This window comes from Sinohyriopsis cumingii, chromosome 14 (assembly GCF_028554795.1).
Source record: "Sinohyriopsis cumingii isolate HCF-2022 chromosome 14, ASM2855479v2, whole genome shotgun sequence".
Taxonomy (NCBI): domain Eukaryota; kingdom Metazoa; phylum Mollusca; class Bivalvia; order Unionida; family Unionidae; genus Sinohyriopsis; species Sinohyriopsis cumingii.
In genome coordinates, this window is record NC_142974.1 from 46,999,035 (window position 1) to 47,011,123 (window position 12,089).

The 12,089-nt window shown below is 35.4% G+C and overlaps 1 protein-coding gene across 2 annotated transcripts in view; it reads left to right on the plus strand.

Annotated features, from left to right (window-relative positions):
• Positions 1 to 12,089, plus strand: part of LOC149783707 (DNA mismatch repair protein Msh6-like) — a 73,072-nt gene that overhangs the window by 25,732 nt on the left and 35,251 nt on the right. For both annotated transcript variants that reach the window (XM_089931947.1, XM_089931948.1), the window contains exons 14-20: positions 313 to 384; positions 1,801 to 2,011; positions 2,985 to 3,054; positions 8,275 to 8,404; positions 9,872 to 9,980; positions 10,461 to 10,623; positions 11,161 to 11,238. In XM_089931947.1, coding sequence (XP_089788073.1) covers positions 313 to 384; positions 1,801 to 2,011; positions 2,985 to 3,054; positions 8,275 to 8,404; positions 9,872 to 9,980; positions 10,461 to 10,623; positions 11,161 to 11,238 — 833 coding nt within the window. The remainder of the gene's footprint in view (positions 1 to 312; positions 385 to 1,800; positions 2,012 to 2,984; positions 3,055 to 8,274; positions 8,405 to 9,871; positions 9,981 to 10,460; positions 10,624 to 11,160; positions 11,239 to 12,089) is intronic.

The following is a 12,089-nucleotide window of genomic DNA, read 5'->3' on the forward strand; positions in this document are numbered from 1 at the left end:
GCTTGTTAGTTGAGTCTAGCTGCAAACAAGATAGATCCAGATCTACCATTGCATAATGTGCTGGCAGAACAAGGTCCATGTTTTTTTGTTCTTCTGATTCCTTATCACAAATTGCACAGAGACAGATCTGATGGTGCATTATGTGATGATGGCTCTGGGTCTGTCCAGTTTGCAGTTGGAATAGGCTTATAAGCGAGCTTTGACAGTACAATAAAGATCGGGGTAGCAAAAGTTAATTTCAAAGAAAATGAAATATTTGCAATTTGAACTACAATTAAGGTGAAATGACATCATTTCTAAAAATTATTTCAGATTGGACAGTTCTCTGATGATCGCCATTGTTCCAGATTGCGGACCCTTATTGCACACTACACACCTGTGCAGGTAATGTTTGTTATGCATCTGTCCAAGCTCTTGACAAGATAATCTTGTTTGTTAACATGGTTTTCCCATAACAATATAAAAAAAGCTGCTTTCAAAAGAGTTTATTCTTCATTATATAACATTATTAATGGTTATGTGTACTTTTAAAAATGTTATGATTGTTACAGTAATGGTTTTTATTAAGAATTATGTGCCTATTTTGTCAAACTTGAATATGTGGATGAAAGCAAAGCAAAGCAGATTTGATTACCATAAACCATCAACTTGAAATATCTTTGTTTTAAAAATGAAGGGATTTTCACTTCAAAATGCAGTGAACAGGTTTGAATTTGGACATATAAATAGGCATTACTTTGTAAACAATTCAGATTTGACATTGTTTTCTTTTGCAGAAAATAAATATTGCAAATGATGTTCAAAACTTTAGGTCTTTATCTTTGGTCGATGAACTGATTTATGTAGCAATTCCAGAGGTTATAGTCGAGTCGATTGTGGTAAATTGTGCTGTAATGGTTTAACTGTTAAAAGAGCTGTCTTGGGTGATGATCATTTGACACACTTAAGCTTGGATGCTATGTTCTTTTCCATTGACACACTTAAGCTTGGATGTTATGTTCTTTTCCATTGACACAGTTAAGCATGGATGATATGTTCTTTTTCACTGACACACTTCGGTCTGGATGTTATGTTCTTTTCCATTGACACAGTTAAGCACGGATGATATGTTCTTTTCCATTGACACAGTTAAGCTTGGATGTTATGTTCTTTTCCATTGACACAGTTAAGCTTGGATGTCATGTTCTTTTCCATTGACACACTTAAGTTTGGATGTTATGTTCTTTTCCATTGACATGCTTAAGCTTGGATGTTATGTTCTTTTCCATTGACACAGTTAAGCATGGATGATATGTTCTTTTCCATTGACACACTTCAGTCTATATGTTATGTTCTTTTCCATTGACACACTTAGGTCTGGATGTTTTGTTCTTTTCCGTTGACACACCTAGGTCTGGATTTTATGTTCTTTTCCATTGACACACCTAGGTCTGGATTTTATGTTCTTTTCCATTGACACACTTAAGTCTGGATGTTTTGTTCTTTTCCACTGACACACTTAAGTCTGGATGTTCTTTTCTGTTGACACACTTAAGTCTGGATGTTATGTTCTTTTCCGTTGACACACTTAAGTCTGGATGTTTTGTTCTTTTCCATTGACACACTTAAGTCTGGATGTTTTGTTCTTTTCCATTGACACACTTAAGTCTGGATGTTATGTTCTTTTCCACTGACACACTTAAGTCTGGATGTTATGTTCTTTTCCGTTGACACACTTAAGTCTGGATGTTTTCTTTTCCATTTAAATACCTAGTTCTGGATGATACAATGAAAAATGACAGTTTACATATTTGTTGACAGGTTCTTCATGAGAAGGGGAAGATGTCACAGAAAACTTCTCAAATGCTGTCAAACAACCTGACATCTTGCTTAAAGGAACCCCTTGTCCCAGGCAAGGAATTCTGGGATAGCGGAAAGACCCTAAAGGTTCTGGCAGAGGAAGACTACTTTAAGGATGATGAGTCCAGTGATTTTAATTGGCCAGATGTTTTAAAGAAGATGATATCAGAGGGTATAACACTTGTCACAGAAAGTCAGTTATTGTGTACATACAAATAAAAAAAATTGGTTTCCATAGGATGTAATATTTTTGCAGAATTACTACACTTCTTTGCTAAGACGAGCAAAATCAGCTTGTCTTGGATGCCGGATCTATCAAAAAGTAAACATTTAAAATGCTGAAATTGATATTCTGTGAAATTTGACTATACATTTATACGTTTCCACTGTCAAACTTGGGACTTGTGAGTTCTTCCCAGTCATTTCTAGTGTGGTAGTGTTGATACGGGGATGAAATGAAAATGGTTATGGGTTAAAGGATACTGTAGTGTATTGGATAGTAAAAATTAATGTTTGCTTTGTGTCTTTGATGAAGAAGTGGCTAAAAATAGAAGTATGTGGTAAAATTGCAAGTTTTTTTTTACTGGATTTATCTGGTATCTGGACTACACCCCTTTTTCTTGGTTTGTTGCTGTTTGTTAATGACCATAATTATAGTGGAGGGGTTTGAAGTGCTCACCTTTACTGATCACTGCCATTTCACCTCTGCCTGATTTCAAGTCTCAGGCTAGGCCTTTGTGGTTATGTGAGAAAGCTGGCTAGTAGCTTCATATGGGTCTATGATACTTACCGTGGTTTTCCTGGATTCTTCCTGTTATAATGGCCACCTTGGTCATTAGTTGATGAAAAATGGTGTTAAACCCACAATAACATAATGATATAGGTTTATTTAAATTTTGCTCACTCTTCTGAATGACACAAATTAAACTCTAATAGAAAACTAAATGATCCTGTGTAACGTCCATTTTTATGCATTTTTCCTGACGGCCATCATGAGGCAGATGTGTTACATATTTACTTACCTATACAGAGATAGATATACAAATAAATTTTAGAAGATATGTGGTGATTCATTCCCACAGATATCTGCTTATTAAAATAATGTCCGCTGCTTAAGTTTTTTAATAAATGTTCTTATTTTTCAGCTGATTCATTAGGATTGACAGCTGCAGAAGAATACAGCCTAGCTATAAGTGCTCTGGGGGCCATTACTTGGTAAGTTTCAGTTTTTTGTATAAATATTTTGCAAGCAGAGATGATACTGTGGTTGATTGTATACTCGCTACCTGAATTCACAGGGTACCCTCTGTATGTGTGTTTGTGAAAAACTAATTCAAGGAAAATTAAATTTAATCAACACTGGTAAAAAAGTAATTAAGGAAATGGTGGAATTTTGTTGTAGTACCTTTAACAGTTTCATCTGTATTGCAGTAAAGAATATTACTGATCCTATGTATTGTATATGTTACAAGTTTTGTCACCATCAATCTAAACCTTTCATTGCTATGCAAAGGAATCCAATCCAGAAACAGCTAGTATGGAGGCATAGAATATTAATAGATGACAGGATGAGGAATTTGCCTCCAGGAGTGCAGAAATCATTTGTTCATACTGCCCAGGTTGAAAATTTTGTTCTTACAAATAAGAAACTTTTGCAAGGTTACTTGTCTGAGGATAAGTAAATCGTGGCCTATAACTTGACAGGGCAGTAGTTCCTGTTTTGTGTGAGAGATGTAAACACAAGCACCATTCATACTTACCAGGGGCCCCCGAGTGGTCTAAAGTGCTCGCCATTGCAGATCACTGCTGTCTCACCTCTGTCTGCTTGGGTTTGAGTCTTTGGATTGACTAATGTGAATATGTGAGAAAGCTTGCTAGTACCACTCATGGGTTGGTGGTACTTTCCAGGGTTTTCCTGGGTTCTTCCTCCACCATTTATACTGGCTGCCATGTATAGCCTATCTTGTGCTGATAAATGGCATTAAACCTTCAACAACTACAACAACATACTAACCAGTGAGTACCATACAAGTGAATTGTGTATTTACATAGGGTATAGTGATATATTTTGATCAGGACTGAAGCCAGCCACGGCTTCTATGGATAAAACCAATCTAAGCAAACAGTACTGTTTTAGGCGATATCTTTTGAAATGCATTTCACTGACAGGAGGATGGGGCTTCCCTGAGGAATCTGTTGTTCTGAACCAATAAATGGACTTGTTGAAATCAATATACATGACTACGATGAATGCATCAAGATGGATTGTTTTTTTGAAGCAAGGGCTAAAAGGTGAAAAGTGGAATGAAAGTCAGCAAAACAGGTTAAACTAAACTTGACTATGACAGGGAAAATGATACAGCAAGAGCTCTGCAGGAGTTTCCATGGCTTGAGTCCAGTGAAGATCGAACAATAGCAGCTTATAATATACAATGTATAATACTATGAGGCACCATAGCAGACAAAAGCTGGTCCAGTGAGAGTTGCAATTTAAATTTTGATGTATGTCGAGAAATCCAATATCATGTGTTGGATCAAATTGCATGACCATAAAGTTCCATTTTCTAGATCGAGATTTTAGATATAGCAGTGGTGGTTTAAAGTTTTGTTTCCTGTGTTGAGGTTTTACATTGTATATTTTGAATTTCACAGCAGTAGTTTAAATTTCAATATCATATGTTGAGAATCCCTAATTCAAATGTTGTATTTAACTGTGATGAAAGTTACATTTTATTTGGCTTTTATCTTGATTTCATCTGTTGAATTTCACAGCAACAAGAAGCAGCCTTTTTAAAAAAAAGTAACGCTATCCATTCATGAAAGCAACCTCTAGCGAAGACAGTCATCATAATTCTTTACCTATGTGTGTTAACTTTCAAACTGTAAATGCATGAAATGTAATGGTGCTTCATAATTGAATACACAAATGATGTATCTTAATACTCGATATTATTTTGAATTGTTAATGTGGACATTGTGTAATGTTATTTTTAACACCAACACATCATTTCACCATATAAAAATAAAAATTCTGACAAGCACAGTAAAATGTCCAACCACCACTGTGTAATTCAACAGATACTATCTAAAAACTCAAAATACAAAATGGAACTTTCAGCACAATCAATGTGATTCATACATGTTAAATTGAAACTCGACATATGACATTCAAATTTCAATAACCGCCGTGTTATTCAGAAGATACAATCTAAAACTCGACATTGGACATCAAATTTTCAACCAATGCTGTGTAATTCAACAGATGAAATCTAAATACTCAACATATACAGTGGAACTTTCAACATAAACTCTTTGAACCAATACGTAAATTAGGAATTCTTGATGCAGGACATTTAAATTTCAACCACTTCATTGCAATTCAAATGACACAATATTAAACCTTGACATAGAATATATAACTTTCAACCACTACTGTTTAATTCAACAGATACAATCTAAAATCCCAACCTAGAAAATTGAACTTTAAAGACAGGCATTTTTGATACAACATGTGAAATTGGAATTCTGAACATATGACATTAAAATGTCAACGGCAATGTTCTGTTTGGACCAGCTTTTGTCTGCTACGGCACCGACCAGCTACAGTGCTTCATGTAATACCTAAAACTTACCCCTCAGATAAAACCTGTAAATTGTTTGCAGGACAGGTTATCACAAAGAAAGACATACTGTTAACCCATCAAAAGTGCAAAGCACAATACATGTCAGTTAAAATTTGGTAATGAAAAGGCCAAGCCTGAGAAAAAAGAAGTGGGTGATTTAGACAGAGTGATCATTTTATACAATGCAAATCAAACCGAGCATCAGAAGAAGCTGTTTAACACAGCATATGCCATAGCAAAGCAGAGAAAATCCTTTTCACTCTATGAATTTCTTTGTGCAGTTCAAATCCAAACTGGTGTTGAACTTGGAACTAATCACATCAACAGAACTGCATGCATATATTTCATCAACAGCATATCTGATGTCCTACTGAAAAATGTCAAGGATAATGTATCTAGGGCTAAATTCATATCAGTCCTTTCAGATGCTTGTACTGATTTAGCAGTTATAGACCAAGAATGCAATCTTGTTAGATTTTTAGACTCTGACCACAAAAGTACAAAAACAAGAACATATGAAATTGAGAGTATATTTTACATGCCACAGATCCATACTGCAAGCAAGTAATGGTGCACTTAATAAAAGTAAACATTTTAAGAGTCTGTCTTTCGCTGTTCATTTCAACTATGCAAGGGGCCCTGAGTGGTCTAAAGCGCTCTACGTTACGGATCACTGCAATTTCACCTCCGTCTGCATGGGTATGAGTCTCGAATTCGGCTAGTGTGGGTATGTGAGAAAGCTTGCCACTAGCTTCTCGTGGGTCGGTGGTTCTTTCTGGGGTTTGCCCCGGGTTCTTCCTCCACCATTAATACTGGCTGCCATGTATAGCCTATCGTGTGCTGAAAAATGGCGTTAAACTCCACAACAACAACAACAACAACATCATCAACTATGCAAATACGGACAAGTGGGTCTTTTATACAGACAAGTAAATTTTGTAATTGTTGGTGGACAACTTAATTTTAATAAAGATTTGTGCACCCCTGGTAGGCCTGGACTAATGTGTGACGACAGGACATTGGATTTATCAGCTGGCCTAGAATAACATGTGATGATAGAACTGGATTTGTCAACAGGCTTAGGCTAATGATATTTCTGTGTCATGATAGGATGATGGATTTGTCTTGAAGCCTAGACTAATGTGTCATCCAGAGATCATGGATTTGTCTGCAGGCCTAGATTAATGTGTCATGATAGGATGTTGGATTTGTCTGCAGGCCTAGACCAATATGTCATGCTAGTATGATGGTTTTGTCTGCAGGTCTAGAGTAATATAGTCATGATATCATCTGAATACTCCTTTTATTCTTCTGTGTTGATTATTAACACTTTTCTAGAAGCTTATTTTCCCTTTCGCTTTAAACATGCATCGCTTTCTGGACGCCATTTAAAAAAATTCATGTGAAGATGGTTTTGTCTGCAGGCCTAGACCAATATGTCGAGATAGGATGATTGTTTTGTCTGCAGGCCTAGACCAATATGTCATGATAAGATGATTGTTTGCAGGCCTAGAGTAATATGTCATGATATGATGATGGTTTTGTCTGCAGGCCTAGAGTAATGTGTTATAATAGAATAACTGCAGCTGCATCAGTTGATAAATGTAGGGAAGATTTCCATTGGTCAGAACAAAACCATGTGATCAGACCCAGTTGTGTTTATTTCTGTAAAAGTCATGATCTTGATGGTTTCCCTTCACACAGGTACTGTTATACCAGACCTGCCAACTCTTATGATTTTGCCCTAAGTCTTACGAAAATTACCCTTAAAATACAGACTTAAGGCATGCTAGCAAAAACTACAGGAAAATGATTGTTGCCAAAAAATCCGGATGATTGGTTCATCTGTGTTTTATTTGGATCCGGGTTTCATCTTAGAATTAGTAAAATTAGTCAGGGAACCAGATTAACTTTACAGCAGCACCCCAGACACTTTAAACTGTACCTATTTGTTCATGTGAAGCATCTGCATGATCAAACTGTTGATTATAGAATTTTTTTAAATGGCGTCCAGAAAGCGATGCATGTTTAAAGCGAAAGGGAAAATAAGCTTCTAGAAAAGTGTTAATAATCAACGCAGAAGAATAAAAGGAGTATTCAGATTCTTGTGAATAAAACCTGGAAAGGACACAGTTATGTTTATTGGACATCACATATCAATTTGAGTATGTCTTGTGACGGGAGATATGATTGCTGTCGTCATGTGAAATGGAAACGAATTTCCAAGAATTGTCAAGTTGAGAGATAGCAACAAGTCATTGAGCTGCATAGGGTTTGGAACTAGAGTTAGTGCAACTGTATCAGTGGTAAATAAAGTCTACGCATACATTACAAACATTTCAGTTGAACATAATGTTTACTGTTGATGCATCAAACTTTTAATTATGTTTTCCAGCTTTACAATTGCAGTTATTGATATTTTGTTACACCCTTACTGAAAACTGGCCAATTTTACGGGGAAAAATCAACTGCTTTACCGAGACGGACTCCTCAGGGTTGGCAGGTCTGTTATACAACCAATAATTCATATTATTCATGATCTTAATGGTTTCCCTTCACACAGGTATTGATATGCAACTAGTAATTCATGATTTTTTATGGTTTCCCTCACACGGGTATTGTTATGCAACCATAATTCAGTCTTCATGTTTTCCCTTCACACAGGTATACAACAAATTATTCATAATCTTCATGGTTTCTCTTCACACAGGTACTGTTTTGCAACTAATAATTCATGATATTCATGGTTTCCTTCACACAGGTATTGTTATACAACAAATAATTCATGATCTTAATGGTTTCCCTTTCACAGGTATTTACAGTATTCTCTCATGGACAAGGAATTGTTATCCATGAAGAACTTTGAGCAATATGTGCCACTGGATTCTGCACCTGCCAATTCCCCAAAGAAGACCACATTTGATCTTGGCAAGAAACATATGGTAAAATACACATGAAGTAGGCAATTACCAGAATTCAGAAACACCTAAAGAAAAAAAAATTACTAGCAAAGTTTTATACAGTTTGGATATTTTGTTGAGAGAAGCAAAACAATAATATGCTTATTTGCATAGGTTTTAATCTTTGAGTGAGTGTTTGTTGTTGATTCATCTTGTAGTTATTTTAGTTTTTCTTGAGTTGTATGAAGTGAATCATCTACTGTATCTTTTACTGTTGCAGTCATTTATACAGCTTAGATTATGTACGTACTATGTGAAATGTGCTATTATTATGCAGTTATTTAAGAATTCTTTATATTTCCAATTATCCCAAATGTTTAAGTGCAAACAGTCCTCCTGATGGAATAGGATGAAAATTGATAAATATTACTGTAATCGCTTGATAACAGATATTGATAAAAATCACTTTCTTCCTGTGATCTTTTTTAAAGAGTTATTGCCCTTTGTGTTTGCCCTGCAACTAAATGCAGTGCAAGACCAAATTTTGGTGATGGAAGTTGTCTTGCAGTTTTATGTGGATTGCTGTGAAATTTGGTACATACTATGGTTATTATTTAATGTTTTACGTGTTAACAAATCTTTGTGGACCTTGATTTATTTAAAAAATGTTATTGCCCAACTGCATCCACTTCTAGGTCATTTGAAATTCTTGGTTAAGTTTTTGTTAAAAGTTTATATGGTCATTACTTTCAAACCCTGGGATTGTTGATGAATTAAGGACTTTTGCCTTTTCATATCCATTACTGCAACCCTTGCTCTGACACTGTACCAAGGTCAAGGAAATTTGAAATATCTGAATTTTTTTAATAGAGTTTTTCGTTTATGGTCAATAGTTCCAAACCCAGGAGTATTATTATTCTTAGAATTTAGAATTATGGAGTTTTTCCCATTCGTATCCATTGTCCCATCTGTTTCTCTGATACTCAGGAAAGGTCAAGGTCATTGGAAATTCTTGGTTGAGATTTTGTTTCGGTTTGGATGAAAGTTCCAAACCTTTTAGGGGATTGCCATAATACTTGGACTGTTTAAATCAAAAGGCACTGTTCTTTCATATTCATGCACTTCTATCCTACCTGCTTTGACTCATGGGCAATGTTAGGATCAGTGTAATTTGCAGTTCAATACATGCATATGTTTATATCAGACACATATCATCTTGTAAATTCTTGTTTTGGTGGCCCCGAGAGTCTGAGTGGTCTAAAGTGCTCACAATTACAGATCACTGCCATCTCACCTCTGTCTGCATGGGTTCGAGTCTTGGGTTCGGCAATTGTGGGTATGTGAGAAAGCTTGCTGGTTGCTTTTCGTGGGTCGGTAGTTATTTCTGTGGTTTTCCTGGGTTCTTCCTCCTCCATCTGTATGAGCTGCCATGTATGGCCTATCTGGTTCTGAAAAATGGCATTAAACCCTCTAACAACAACACCAACAATCATATTTTTGCACTGTCAGGTACTAGATGGTGTGACACTGAAAAATTTGGATGTGATAGAAAACAGCTCTACTGGAACCCTTGAAGGGACTCTACTAGAAAGGCTTGACAACTGCAGCACAGCTTTTGGTTTGTATTTTATTATTCAGTATTGACGAATTGTAGGCACAGGGAACACTTTTCTACAAGAGACAACAGTTGTAACAAGAGCAGTTGTGAGAACATTTTACTTATGTTTTGAAGGTAATATAATTTAAATTATTGAACTTTTCATGGTTGAAACTTAGTTTTCATTGGAACCATTAGACCCAGTATTCATTTTCATTTTCTGGGCCTCTTTTGGGTTCAAACTTCAGCCCCTTTTCTACATCTAAAAGGTATCGTTTCATCAGATTATGAGTAAAAAAAAGTTCCCAATCAGAACTTTTAAAAAAAGTCTACACCCTTTTTCTGCTAAACTGAGATTGAAAGACAAAATACAGCTATAAGTTTCCTGAAACCTTAAAAATTTGGTAAATTTACCAAAATTACCAGGTAAAAATGTTTTGGGGAGATTTTATGCTGGTAGACTAGAAACAATGTAAATTATGTCTGATATTTTTTCTTCAGGAAAGCGTCTTTTTAGGCAATGGCTTTGTGCACCTCTCTGTAACCCATCGGCCATTAATGACCGACTTGATGCAGTAGATGACCTGATAGGATGTCAGGATTTGGTTGCTGAGGTAACAGAATTATTGAAGAAATTGCCAGACTTGGAAAGGTTTCTTAGTAGGTAAGTATGAAATTCTGTCTCATACGGTAAAGAAATATAGAGATCGTGTAATAAGATTTTTGATTTTTTTTAATAATGACTATTTTTTGCAAACCTTCATAAATTAAACCACCAAATGTAAGTTATATTACGCATGACAAAATGTACAAAGTTTTCCATAAAACAACAAAAGAGAATTGATTTTAAACATTTGGATGGCACACTAACAACTTAAACAATATCGTGACAGTATTTATGATGTTATGAGTGTTAATACTTGTGTAATATGTAAAAACTTGGATGGCTTTTATTTACCCTAATAAATCATGTGACAGATCAGTTCCTGATTTATTATTCACATTCTAAATTTCCATAAATTAAGCACTGTAAATTGCATTCCAGGTGTTTAAGCATATTTAGTACCTCGTGAATAAATGTGAATTTAGTCAAATGTTTGGCTATAAACAGAATTTTAACATCTCTGCACACATCCTAATGTCTGTGTAACATACAATGTGTTCAGTTTTTGTATACATGTAATTTTCTTCTTTTTCACAGGATTCACACCCTTGGAGTAAACAAAGGTCCAAATCATCCAGACAGCAGAGCAATACTGTATGAAGAGGTCACCTACAGGTAGAAACATACAAGTTTGAGTGTACATTTTATTTATTGTTCTGAACAAATACCCATCACACAGGTAGGTTGGGTGGTTGTTCGATTGGTTTAATTTTTTTTCTTTCATTCATGCCACTTTCAACACATTATTACTTATATCATGTCAGGGAAATAGAAACTTGGGATCTTTCCTAAAGACACACATAGGAAGCCATACTAGGCTGGTCCTTTTGATTATGAGTTTGATGCACTTCAAGCTGAGCTATTGAGGCTGGAGTTAAAGTGGTCTTTGAAATGGAAAATATAGTGTATGTATGTACATATGTTGGTTGTTGTATTCATGATATACCTACCTAAAGCGTATTCATGATAATATACCTTCATGAAGAGTACTCATGGTATACCTACCTGAAGAGTATTCATGATATACCTACCTGAAGCGTATTCGTGATAATAAACCTTCATGAAGAGTACTCATGATATACCTACCTGAAGAGTATTCATGATATACCTACCTAAAGAGTATTCATGATAATTTACCTTCATGAAGAGTACTCATGGTATACCTACCTGAAGAGTATTCATGATATACCTACCTAAAGAGTATTCATGATAATTTACCTTCATGAAGAGTACTCATGATATACCTACCTGAAGAGTATTCATGATATAACTACCTGAAGAGTATTCATGGTATACCTACCTGAAGAGTATTCATGATGATAATAAACCTTCATGAAGAGTACTCATGATATACCTACTTGAAGAGTACTCATGGTATACCTGCCTGAAGCGTATTCATGATGATAATATACCTTCATGAAGAGTACTCTTGATATACCTACTTGAAGAGTATTCATGGAATACCT